Below are 13,085 nucleotides of genomic sequence, written 5' to 3' on the forward strand. Positions count from 1 at the left end.
ACACAGCCCCCCTCCCGCCCCCCCCCCCACACACATAAAAAGTACATAAAAGCAGATGTATCACACACACACACACACACACACACACACACACACACACACACACACACACACGGTATACATAACCTCCCTCTGCTATATACAAGGAACTTTTAAGGGTTTTCAAACACAGCTGCTTAATTCCTGACCATTTTTTTTATAGAAAACAAATGTGGTTTTTACAGTACATAGAGAAAAATAACTGTTTGCTAAAGGAAACTCAGTGAAACTATGACTCACTCTTGCATGACATGGTCTTTCCACATTTTGTTCGGCCATTCTGCTTTCACGTTTCAGAATGAACACAGTCAAAGTAAGATACAAAAACAAGGGGTGGACGCCATTATACACTCTGTAATATACTTCAGTATCCGCGCCATCATTGTTTGCCTCATCTGGACATAATGCATGTGTGCTTGCACATGAACCATAATTATAAAACAAAATGTTGTTTGAACCCTCTTCGCCCGTCACTGAATAAGCTACAACGTTGTTATTGCACTGTTGCAAAAGTGTTAAGATTCAATCACTTGAAGTGGGTTTTGATGTTGTAGGTAGGAGACAACAGTTTTGTAGCATATTAAAGTCAAATCCAGTCCAGGCAGACTGGGATTTTTTTAAGCGTTATTACCCCCCCCCCCCCCCCACAGGATTGGACCCCCTAGTTCCCAAGATACGTGCCTCTGTTGTGGGTGCCGGTAGCTGGGGTTTTCGTAAAGTGGCGTCATAGCTCCTGCCTCCCTAGGACTAATAGGAAGCCATGACATCTTTTACAGCTTCCTATTGGCCCATGTGACGAGAAACTTTAAGCTGAGCCAGGAGATCTGAATGTGAATGACTGTGGTGTTCCCACAACCAATAACCCAGCAGTTCAAGGGATATGTTATTATTTAAAGCAGCAAATCCCCCACGAGCAATGGAACCACTCAGGGTTCCGCTGCGACGGTGTCTCGATCGGTCCTGCAGGGACTGCGTAAAAGTCGTCTCTCCCTCCGCTGTGGACTCCAGAGTATCCCTGGACACTACCATGCAGCAGAGGCACAGATGATAGAGCAGCTGGACACTTCTGCCAGATGGCCGCCTTTCCTTCCGCTCAAAGCTCTGGCTTGCCTCAAACTCAGCAACACAAGACAAGTACTGAAGGCAGGAACCCAAGCGTTGGAGCTACAGACACTCTCCAAAGGACCGCAGACAGCAGCAGACGATGAGCAGCAGGTAAGGCGTCCACCCTACGCGTTTCACTCAAACAGGTGAGCTTCCTCAGGGGTGCAATGTTACAAGCAAGTGTACCTGTCCCCCTTAAATAGGGGCATCTTGCCCCTGAATATGTCTGGGTCTTAAAAACTATTTATGTTTTTTTTGTTATCATTCAAAATCCTGATTTCTTCATCTCTAGTTACGGAGGGGCTCTGGGTAGAGCTTCATTTTTCCTCTTAATATTTCAAACGCTCCTGAGCAGAGCATCAGATTTTACCAATCACAACAGCGCTGGAAAGAAATTTCTTAAATGTCATAACACAAAAAATGGTGATCAGTGTAAACTCCTGCTTTTAAGGAGCTTACCACATAGCAGGTACCACTTATCAGAGTATTTGGCTCGCGTATAGAAATTCATATCACCCTTCAAATAACAATATTACTTCGTTCTTGGCTGCAAAAAATAAATGTTTTTGGGTCTGCTGAATTATATGCATCTGTTTGACGAATAATCGCACCATCATTACTTTGCAAACAACAAAATAAAATCAGCAATTAACCTGTAATTAGAAATATACCATCTTAGCAAGCGCAATTAACTAAATCTACAGTAGTACATATTGATGCCTAATCGTACCAATAGTATCTGGTTGGTAGTATTAAGTACTAATAGCATTCATATTCAGTATATACATGTATTATATTGAGTATTTGGGGTTTTGCGCTCACTAATAGTGTATTTCCTATGGGTTTGTGAGGTGCCTCAAAGGGTACGCCAAAAAAGTGGTGGATCCCAGGTGATACAGTATAGTGGGGTTCCTGAGCCTGTGAAGGGACTGTGCACTTAGTAAGGCCCCAAACTGCAACATAGCGTTTGTGGTATAGCTGTCAATTACAGCAAGAGCTTCCAAAGTCGCTGCCCACAATGCTTTGCATCCACAGCAGCAAGGCATTATGGGGTTTGACTTTGGAAGCTCCCGCAGTAATTGACAGCAATACCACTCATGCTGTCTACACCCACTAAGGTGCAGTTTGGGGCCTTATTAAGCGTGTTTCCCACAAGCTCAGGATACTATACGCCTGGGATCGGTCACAGTTTTGATAGCAATAGTCCGAGTAGGCAATAATATTAACTAGGGATTCATGAAACATAGCTTTTCAAATCAGTGGATGCACAAAATAAAAAAGGTTGGGAAACCACTGGTTTAGAGGTATCTGACACCTCCTCTAAGTTTGAGCTTACCTATCATAACATGGACTCATTTGAAATAAATGATCAAAAACTATATTACATGGGTTCAACAAAGACTATACATGTAGCCCCCTGTAAACAGCCCAGGCTATACCTATCTTCCTTCTACTGTGATAAGCCCTGTTAAGATCAGGCTCCAGTAATCATCATGGGTTTTCCCCCTTCATAGCCCTATCCTGAATGATAGACGCAGGCCTGGACTCTGCTGCAGGCGTGAGCAAGAGGGGAGGTTCTGCTGACACCATGAGGGGAGGGGCTAGCTCTATATTTAGCAGCCAACTCCGGTGAGTGGGGTGGTTCTTGTCTTTTTGCCGTGTTCCTCTCTTTTGATGGTTCTTCGGAAGAGAGAGTAGCTTAGGAAGAGTTCGAGTGAACAGTGATATCGAGAGTCTAGAGTTGCTGGTTATTATGCCGTGAGCCACGAATCCTGCGGAACGGTCCGAGGAGTATCAGGAGGCTGCGGGCTCCCCGGCGCAGCGTGCCGGAAGAGAGCGAGAGGAACCGAACCGATCAGCGTCTATAAGTAGAGCTGATAGAATTATAGACTTGTGGACCAATGCCCTCACCCCACTGCCAGGGGTGATGGGGGGAGAATTCAAGACCCACCTCGAGGCTAACCTCGGAGGTGGGCCACGGGGTATTGAAGCCCTAGCTCAGACCATCCTGTCGGAAGAGTGACTTGGAGGGAAGGAGAGGAGGAAGCCTTTGGGCGGAGGTGAGCGGTGTATACCCCGTCCTGGCAATTGTATTGCAGCTGCTGGAAGCCTTATCGTTGGGATATCGTTGCTCTGTCAAATAAAGAGACTATTCTTCACCCGTAAAGACTGTGTGTGATTTGGAGAGTATAACCCTGGGACCTGAGGGGTTCTTCTATACCGATCCTGTCCCATTACCCTGGGAGTATAGAAGATGGAGGCGCTGCACCACTAAGAGATCATGGAGGCTATCACCCCAGAAGCCCGGTCCTGGCTCCCCCACAACACCGCGGGAAGCTCAGGCCCTCCTGTTCCAAACAGGTACGCACCACACCGCATGTAATCAACCCCCCATGTACCCTAGACACCACCGTAGAGTCTGGGGTGGGGGGGGAAGCAGGGTTACATACATATTAGAAAAGCAGATTTAAATAAATTGAGCAATAATCTACAAGGAATAAATTGGAATTATTTTTTTTCAGAGAAAAATGTGGAAGATAAATGGGCAGTCTTTAAAACAGTGTTAGAAAAGCACATGTATTAGCATAATAAATATAAAAGAAACAAGTCTAAACCAATGTGAATAAATAAACAGGTAGGGGAGGAAATGGAAAAGAAGAGGCAGGTGTTTAGATTCTTAAAGTCAGAAGGGACGGAGGCATCGTATCAGAATGATAAGGAACGTAACAAAATTTTCAAAAGGGCAATCAAATTAGCATCTAAAATGAAAAAAGGATTGCAACAGAAAGAGCAACTCTAAAAAGTTCTTTAAGTACCTTAATAACAGAGATTAGAAAAGAAAATACAGTATAGGAACCTTTCAGTGTGAGATGGGCAGGCAAATTATTGGAGATAAGGAAAAAGCAGAGGTATTAAACAAATTCTTTGCCTCTGTATTTACCCGAAAAGAATCAATTGCAAAAATAGTGCCACAGGAGGAAGCATTAAACTCTATATTAACAAACAATTGGTTAACTGGCGAAGAAGTGCATAGGTGGCCTGATCAAATTCAAGTAAATAAAGCACCTAGCCCCGTTGGCATGCACCCAAGAGTTCTAAATTAGCTAAATTCAGTAATACCCAAACCATTACATTTAATATTCAAGGACAATTCCCAGGCTCAGTACCACAAGATTGGCGTAAAGCAGACGTAGTGCCTATATTTAAAAAGAGAGCTAGATCACAACCATGGAATTATAGACCTGGAAGTCTAACATCAGTACTGGGGAAGCTACTTGAAGATTTAGTATGGGATAATATTCAGGAATACCTAATGGTAAAACAAAATTATTAGTAATAGTCAGCATGATTTATGAAGGATAAGGCGTGCCAGACTAATCTTATTAGTTTCTTTGAGGAAGTAAATAGTAATTTAGATCAGGGGAATGCAGTTGCTGAGGTCTACTTAGATTTTGCAAAGGTATTGATATGGTGCCACACAAGAGATTAGTGTACAAAATAAAGCAAATTGAACTCCGTGAAAATATTTGCACCTGGATTGAAAACTGGTTGAAGGATAGACAACAGAGAGTTGTCGTAAATGGAATATTTTAAGGTTGGGCTAAAGTTGTAAGAGGAGTACCTCAAGGATCAGTACTTTTTAACTTATTTATTAATGACCTTGAGTTGGCATAGAGAGCAAAGTCTCTGTCTTTGTTGATTACACTAAATTGTGAAAGGAAGTCAAATCAGAGTAGGATGTAATTTCTCTCCAAGAGGACTTGGATAGACTGGAAACTTCAGCAGGTAAATGGCAGGGGAGGTTTAATACAGATAAATGTAAGGTTATGCATGTAACTGATTTTCTGAACCGGCCTGACCCACCCAATCTCATATTGGCCCCTGTGGTCTAACCAGTCCCCATTACAGTGTGATGTCTGGTGGTGCACCTGTTGGCTACAGGACTCCTGAGTCTCCCGCATGATGGTGTGTGGGGATTTGCCAACCCAGACAGGCAGCTGAGGTAGTGTGCTGAGTCCTACCTAGATCCAGTGCAGCGCCTCCACCTCATCAGGATCCCGGCGTCCGCTTGGGGATGAGTCTGATGAGGAACTCCTCTGTGGTGCTTCTCTCTGTGCAATGACTCCACACTTGCACACGAGAGTGTCTTTAATCAGGATCATCTTTATTAGTACGGTGGGCCGCTGCCCTCCACAATGTGGTGTATTCAGCCTCCCATGTTCACCGCACTTCCCTTTGAAAGGTATCTCTTCCCTTAATTGGTGGGTTCCCTATCTCCCCTTTAGGGAGATAGTCCCTGTGCCAGGTCCCTGGTCACAGTCTTATAAGCTGTCTCCTCCCAAGCCTGCACTCAGACTTGCTCCTTGTCTCATAGCTCCAACAGCTTTTCTCTGTCTGCCTTGTGCTGCCAGACTCACAGCTCTGCATCAGACTACTGCAACAATGTTGCAGACCTCCATGTGCCTCTTACTGAACAGAGGCAGCACAGCAACAGGAACTCCACTAACTTTTGACAGTGCTGTGTCTTATATCACCTAGGAACAGGCACATCTCTGATGTCACTAACCGTGGACACACAGCATGTTGTCACTTCCTATGGGACATATGACACCTCACCAGGGTGTGAGGGCAAACCTCCATGATAACTGCTGGCATGCCCATAACTTACCAGGCCTTACTGTCAGCAGGAGAGATGACTGCAGCCATTTTACAGCATGGTTACATGCATTTGGGAAACAAGAATAAACCGGCGACTTACAAAATAAATGGGAAAAAGTTAGGTGAATCCTTGATGGAGAAGAATTTAGGAGTGCTTGTAGAGGGCTTGCTTAGCAATAGTGCCCAATGTCATGCAGTAGGTTCAAAGGCAGACAAAACCTCATCTTGCATTAAACAGGGGAATGGATGGAAAGGCAGTAAACATAATGATGCCCCTCTATAAAGCATTAGTAAGACCACACCTTGATAATGGAATACAGTTTTGGGCGCCACTCCACAAAGAAAATATTATGGAACTAGAAAAAGTCTAGAGAAAAGCCACCAAATTAATAAAGGGGATGGAAAATCTGATTTATGAAGAGAAGCTAGCTAATTTTGATTTGTTTACATTAGAAAAGATAACAAACACACATACCCAGCAAGCTCTCAGGAACCCCCCCAAATTACCAGTGTGTGTGTGTGTGTGTGTGTGTGTGTGTGTGTGTGTGTGTGTGTGTGTGTGTGTTTGTGTGTGTGTGTGTCAAAAGGAGTGCTTCTGAGCATGGCTGATTGTATAAAACAAGAAACAAAGAAGTCCAGAGCAACATCCAATGTGACAATAATACACAGTGAAATAACTATATATCTCTTGAAAAAGGGTTATTTAGTTAACCCTTTGGCCAAAGCGTATAAGCCTGCGAGCCCCTTTCAAGGCATGACCACAATATCGCAGGTCCTAACACTAAGTGATTAAAATCCTTATTTACATCTATAATTAGAGGAAGGACGGTCCTGGCATTGAACCTGTCGCAACCAGCTGCATGAATAGAAAACCTGCTTACTTGGACAGTGGGGAGGGGCGAGCTTTAAACCCTGGGTGGGAGGAGCCACTAACCTCCAAAAACAGCTGAGACCAGCTGGACAAAGTTAACAAACACACAGATATCCAGCAACCTCTCAGAAATCCCGAAAAAATTCTATTATGGTCATGCCTTGCAAGTGGCTCACAGGCTTATACGCTTTGGCCAAAGGGTTAGCTAAATGACACTTTTTCAAGAGATATATAGGTATTTCACTGTGTATTATTGTCACATTGGATGTTGCTCAGGACTTCTTTGTTTCTTGTTTTATACATTAGAAAAGAGGCGTCTAAGAGGGGATATGATCACTATATACAAATATATTTCGAGCTAACAAAGGAGATTTCACCAGCAACAAAGGAAAGGGTTCTTTACAGTAAGGGCAGTTAAAATGTGGAATTCATTACCCATGGAGACTGTGATGGCAGATACAGTAGTTATCTTCAAAAAAAATTATGCGACATTAAAGATGTTTGTGTGTTTTGCCTTTCCTGGTATGCTGGGACCAGGAGATTTCTAGGCTGTGAGTTTCAGGGCAGGTATGAAGTAGAAACTTCTTTCAGATTGCATCTATTTAGCGGGATTCCAAAGTTACTGGATACCCCAAAAATGTACCCCAGATTCAGGTTAGATTCCTGGCTACATTGAAGCGCAGTGCTCGGGTCAAAACCCTACCATGACAAGCGTTCTTGCAACTCACCGCCAAGATCCCTACTGCAGCATCGTCCAGACAAAGTAAATGGGTAGGAAGGGGTTAAATGATATCTGCAAGTATACACGGAGTCCTTAGTATAGCAGGGGCTCCCCAGTATAGCAGAGGTACCCAAATATATGCCCAGGTACCTGAGCCGAGTATAGGGGTTCAGGGGGTGTCCCAGCTAAGTGATAAAGCTGAGCATGTTTGCAGTGTGTAAAAGTTTTAAACGTTATTTTTCTAATGTGTGCCAAGAATGAGGCTAGTGAGGGTAGGTGAATTATACTCTCACTCCATCCCTGACACCAGAACAAAGACTTATATATTTTACCACACAAGACAGGACACAGTATATTTTATTAAAGAATTATATTTAATAGGAATATGTACTGGTAACCTGTAAATGAACTGTGGGACTTCGAAGTCATGGCTACCAGGCTCGGTGCCTATGCAACTTGGAGATAGCCAGGACTTGCTGGTGGGGGTTTTTGAATAGTCAGTGGGCAAGATGGCATTTTGTGCACATGCTCTCGCACTGTTCTGAGTCCAGAGGTGCCAGCATTCACAAACCTGGCAAAGTGTGTGAGTGGCCAGGGATGAAATTCCCACGCCACAGGTTGGAGGGAAAGCTGTGGGACTGCCTGTCCTGAAGTGTATAAGACAGCTAGTCGTCCTCCCAGAACTCTCTCTGCTGTTGTTCTATCTTGGGTGTTCCATGTGTTCCTATGTGTTTCTATGTAGTGACAAGATTCCAGAAGTCCAATTTGCTATAAGGGCAAGAACGGGTCGGACCAGGCCCAGAGACACCATACTGTGATTGCAAGGAGGAAGGCTGCAGGACTTTTTAAACCGGAATGTTTTCTAAGTCCCCACTTCAGCACTGGACTGTTTAAAGACTTTATTTCAACTAGGAAAGTTAGTTTGTCAACCCCAGACCCCCAGTAAGTGTATCTTTTTCTGTCTATTGTAATTCAATGTGTGTTTGCCTGTTCCTATGGAATAAATTACAATTTATTTTACTTATTGGCTTTGCTCAATGATAAGATCCTGGTATAAAGGTGTATTTTGCCTGGTCTCCCGTGACACTTAGCCTATGCTGATTCACTCTAGATCAGGTGGCCCTTCCAGCACATTCTGGAAGAAAGGAGTGGCCAAGCACCTGCCTAATCACTTTGCAACATTTGCATTCTAGCTACTTGCAAAATTTATCTATGGGTCATTACTAGGATTAACTCTCTAACTCCCTATGAAACCCTTAGGCCGAGTTTATGCTGCTGGCGTCACTACTAGCGCGCACGTCAGGTACAATGCAGTACTTGGCTATAGCAGTTAGCCAAGTGGCTGCGCTCCTGCCGGCGACGTAGCGTGTTGACGCGGCAGCGTTTTGAGAAGACAATAAATTTTGTCTTCTCAGGCAACTGCCGAGTGACGTCAGCATCACGTGAGCTGGTTCAGCCAGTGAGGGCGAACCAGCTTCGTGACGCCCTCACCACAGATCTCCTGTGCTACAGCAGTGCAGCACGGATGGAGCTCGCACTCTCGCAAGCAAGCGGCGTGTATGAACTCGGCCTTAGATTAATTAGGATCCCACAGGGGTGCTACACAAATATAGTATAAGTATCTGTCGTCTAAATTTAGCACAGGTTGAACTTGATGGACATATGTATTTTTTCAACCTCATCTACTATGTAGCTATGTAACAATGCCACCCCTATTTAACCAGCAGGTTCAAACACACACATGCAATAATAGCAGGAGAAACAGTGTAAATAACCTTTGCTGCAGCCATAAGCTTGGGAAGTATATTTTTCTTGCACATACACACACATTTTTTTTAAAACCATTTTTAAGGACTACTGTTTATTGTAATCAGTGTTACAATTGCCCTTTTCAGAAGATGTCAGCTAGACAGCTTTTTGACTCTAAGCTAATTAGAAGCAATGATCTCTAAATTCACATTGCTGATTAGCTCACAGGTAGTAATCCTGTCAGTGGGCATTTTAAGCTCCCAAAAAATGCCCACATATTGGGGGAGATTATCTTCTGAACCGTGAAACTCCAGATGGTAACACAAACGTTGTCCTGCTCTGCGCGATCCCCTGCTTCAAACAATATTAAAAAGGGAAAATAACTAATTGAACAGTGCAGATTGATGCTTTAGGAATAGCAAAACAGCAAACAGTGCCTTCGGAGCTACTACTGTGACTAAGTGGAAATATAACAACATTTTCTATCCAGCTCAGACCGCACCTCATAGCAGTAGCCTTCCTTTTTCCTGTGTTTACCTTGTACAAAATTACCCAGTCGGCTGGAAAAACATATTTCACAGTTTAATGAGACTAGGGAAAAAAAACTCCTGCATCCAACGGACAGACATGACCAGTTTGTAAAATATAACGCTTTCCTTAACTAAAGCACAACTAAGCCTGCTTCTACTTGGGTTATATAACCTAATATATACTGTGCTCTATCTGCATTAAAAGGTTTAATCGTATGGATCTTCTACTGCAAAGTTGCCCTGTGTATATAGCACCATATAGAGACTGTAAAATCAACCCATGAACTGCTGGAGAGGGGGAAGAATGATCAATGTGCTTCCAAACTGTATGAAGAATGGTATATTTAATGATTAAGTCCTCACTGCATGCTCTGAATGATAAAATAATTGATGTCGCTGTTCCTTGCGATGCTGTGTAATGCTTTGTCTTTGCATGTACTCAGCACACAAGGGTGTTGGAGCTTTTTTTGTGGGTGGGATCGCTGTGCATATGAAACCAGTACCATCACCATAATGTAAAAATGGGTACACCCCTGCATTTCTAGCAGCCGCCCCATGACTCAGTGTCCCCCGCATGTCTCTTCTGTACACTGCATTCTTCTTGAAAACAAATGGTTTATTGTACTTACCTTTTCAGTGATATAAAAGCCAGAGCCATCGGCGTGCTGAAGTGCATAGTTTTCATGACTCAGAAGGGACCAACTATAAAGAGGGGAAACAAACATTCAGATAAAGAGCAGAAACATATGGACAGGTCAGTTACTGGTTCCCTTAAAAAAAAGTATTTCATTCACTATATTTGAACTTAAAGAACAAGCTAACCAGGAAACCAGTGCCACTAACCCATAGCCCAACTCCCATTACGTTTCTTCACTGATTCTAGTGGGGGGGGGGAGCAAATAGCCAAATATGTGCTTGCTACTCTCAGTTTGGAAATGATGAATGAATACAATATTTGTCTGGGTTTACCAACGTGTATTGCAGGCCTGCACAACTCCAGGCCTCGAGGGCCGCAAACAGGCCAGATTCAGTCATACTGAGCCACTAATTGAGCCAGCTGTGCTGAAGTAGGGATATCCTGAAAACCTGGCCTGTTTGCGGCCCTCGAGGACTGGAGTTGTGCAGGCCTGGTGTATTGTATCAAACACAATATAGAGATATTTAGTTAATTTATTAATGACCCCTTGCGTCCTCTGGGCCAAATCTGGCCTCTGACAGGCCCTGGAGTATTCTTGTAGGGTTTTCCAGTGCTAATTGTATTGCAGATGCTCAAGTAGCTACAGTACGTGCAATTTTTCACACTTACACGTACTAGAAAGCTAAATGAAATACAAATGCCAACACCGCAGTTAAAACTGTGTCCCAACATTTCAGTGTCTGGGTTCACAAGGAAAGACACTTGTGTGGCCCATATACAACTTAAACCGATTAAATGCATAAATCATTAAGAAAACCCACTTATTGGTGGAGGAAAAGAGTAAATGAATGGAACTATAATCTTCATCCCAGCACTTGGAACCGGTCACACAGCATAAGGCCAGGCCCTCAGTGGCCGCTGCGGTGCGTGCTGCGGTGTGCGAGCCACACACCACAGCTCTCTATGGGACAGGCCCCAGTGGCCGTGTGTGTGTGGGTGTGCAAAGCGCTGTGACACGTACGCTGGAAGGGAAGACAAGAAGGTTGTCTTCCAGTGCCGTGTTCAGGTGCTCGGCGGGCAGCCAATGGAAGGACAGATATGCTCCGTCATGTCCGCCCCCTCCCCCCCATCGCTCCCTACAGACCGCAGATTGCGGCTGTTAGCTATGCACGCGCCGCCACGACGCCAGGCGCTCATGCAGCAGTCAACACTGGGGCTGTAGCCTATTAGTAAAGGGCCTCTTCGATGTCACAACAACACTAATGTGAAGCTGTTTCATCCCAAAGTCAATTAAATATGTAAAAAAAAAAAGGAATTGGATTTGCAAGCACTTAACTGGGCAAATGTTGTCTTACATTACTTTGTGATGTATTTGTAGCTTAATTTATGTATATAGCGCCATCCGTGTACATAGCGCCTTACAGCAGTAACACACGTGACATGATCGGAATAAGAGCTTCACACGTAAAAAAACATTTAGGAAAAAGAGTCCCTGCCCCGAAGAGTTTACTATCTAAGTGAAGCTACACATTCCAACTGCCATGTATCTGCACTTGTTCTTTTTAAGAGCAGAAGTGGTTCTAAAGAGAGCCAGGTCACTTGAAGTATTCAAAATCTATTTTCCTAAATATCAAGGAAACGCACAGAAAATAAAAAGGCCAATGGATGCAGTATCTGCAACCAATTTATTTTACACACAGAAGACTCAAAAAAAAAACAGAATAGTTAGAAGCCTTCCTAAGCCATAGAACTAAACAATTAAAATCAGTGGCTGTTTCAGGGTTGGAGGATAGAGTATACCATTATTATTTATCAGAATTATACTTTGTATTTTTTTTTTTTTAATATATAATAGGTTTTCACTGGCTGGGCCATGACTCGACTCATTAAAAACAGTCTTAAAAAACTATTTCCAAGCTTTTTTCTATCTGCTACAGTCTGGAAAAACAAGTTCCCTTTTTGCTTATTAATTCTCCACTACTATATTAGCAGAACACAAGACGTGAGCTTCAAAGTCTTTTCTTTTCGGCTTTACCCTTGTGCCTTTTTTGTAAGTTACTTTTAAACACGACAAACATACTGTTGTTGCAAAAGGTTGGGGTAGATTTTGCACAAGCACCATACAAAAGCTTCATTGTGTTTTCATGGCCTTTGGAGGCGTTCAGTTGTATACATAGGTTGAAAAGAGCATTCAAGAGCTGTGCAAATGAAATGTTCTCTTTGGAAACATTTCAGCAGCACTGAAAAAACATGTTTTTTGTATGGTACCTTTTCTATGTTCTGTTTGTTTCAGTACAAAATTGTGCATTTTACAGTCTCGAATACTAAGTTTGATGACAAACTCTCTTTGAATAATGGATACCCTTAGATTTCCTAATGTCTAGTAATATTATATTTTATGTGTACCACTCTTACTGTACACACAACTTAATCTGGGCCCTTATGGCCAAGGGAGATGAAGTACAGGCATACCCCGCATTAACGTACGCAATGGGACCGGAGCATGTATGTAAAGCGAAAATGTACTTAAAGTGAAGCACTGCCTTTTATCCACTTATCGATGCATGTACTGTACTGCAATCATCATATACGTGCATAACTGTGGTAAATAACGCATGTATAACAGGCACTATAGTCTCCCCGCTTGTGCACAGCTTCGGTACAGGTAGGGAGCCGGTATTGCTGTTCAGGACGTGCTGACAGGCGCATGCGTGAGCTGCCGTTTGCCTATTGAGCGAGATGTACTTACTCGCGAGTGTACTTAAAGTGAGTGTC

General features: G+C 43.3%; 1 protein-coding gene across 5 annotated transcripts in view; it reads right to left on the bottom strand.

The window, feature by feature from the left end:
- Positions 1 to 13,085, bottom strand: part of ELMO1 (engulfment and cell motility 1) — a 395,377-nt gene that overhangs the window by 296,636 nt on the left and 85,656 nt on the right. For all 5 annotated transcript variants that reach the window (XM_075586635.1, XM_075586631.1, XM_075586632.1 and 2 more), the window contains one exon: positions 10,303 to 10,375. In XM_075586635.1, the coding sequence (XP_075442750.1) occupies positions 10,303 to 10,375 (73 nt within the window). The remainder of the gene's footprint in view (positions 1 to 10,302; positions 10,376 to 13,085) is intronic.

Source organism: Ascaphus truei, chromosome 2, assembly GCF_040206685.1.
Source record: "Ascaphus truei isolate aAscTru1 chromosome 2, aAscTru1.hap1, whole genome shotgun sequence".
Taxonomy (NCBI): domain Eukaryota; kingdom Metazoa; phylum Chordata; class Amphibia; order Anura; family Ascaphidae; genus Ascaphus; species Ascaphus truei.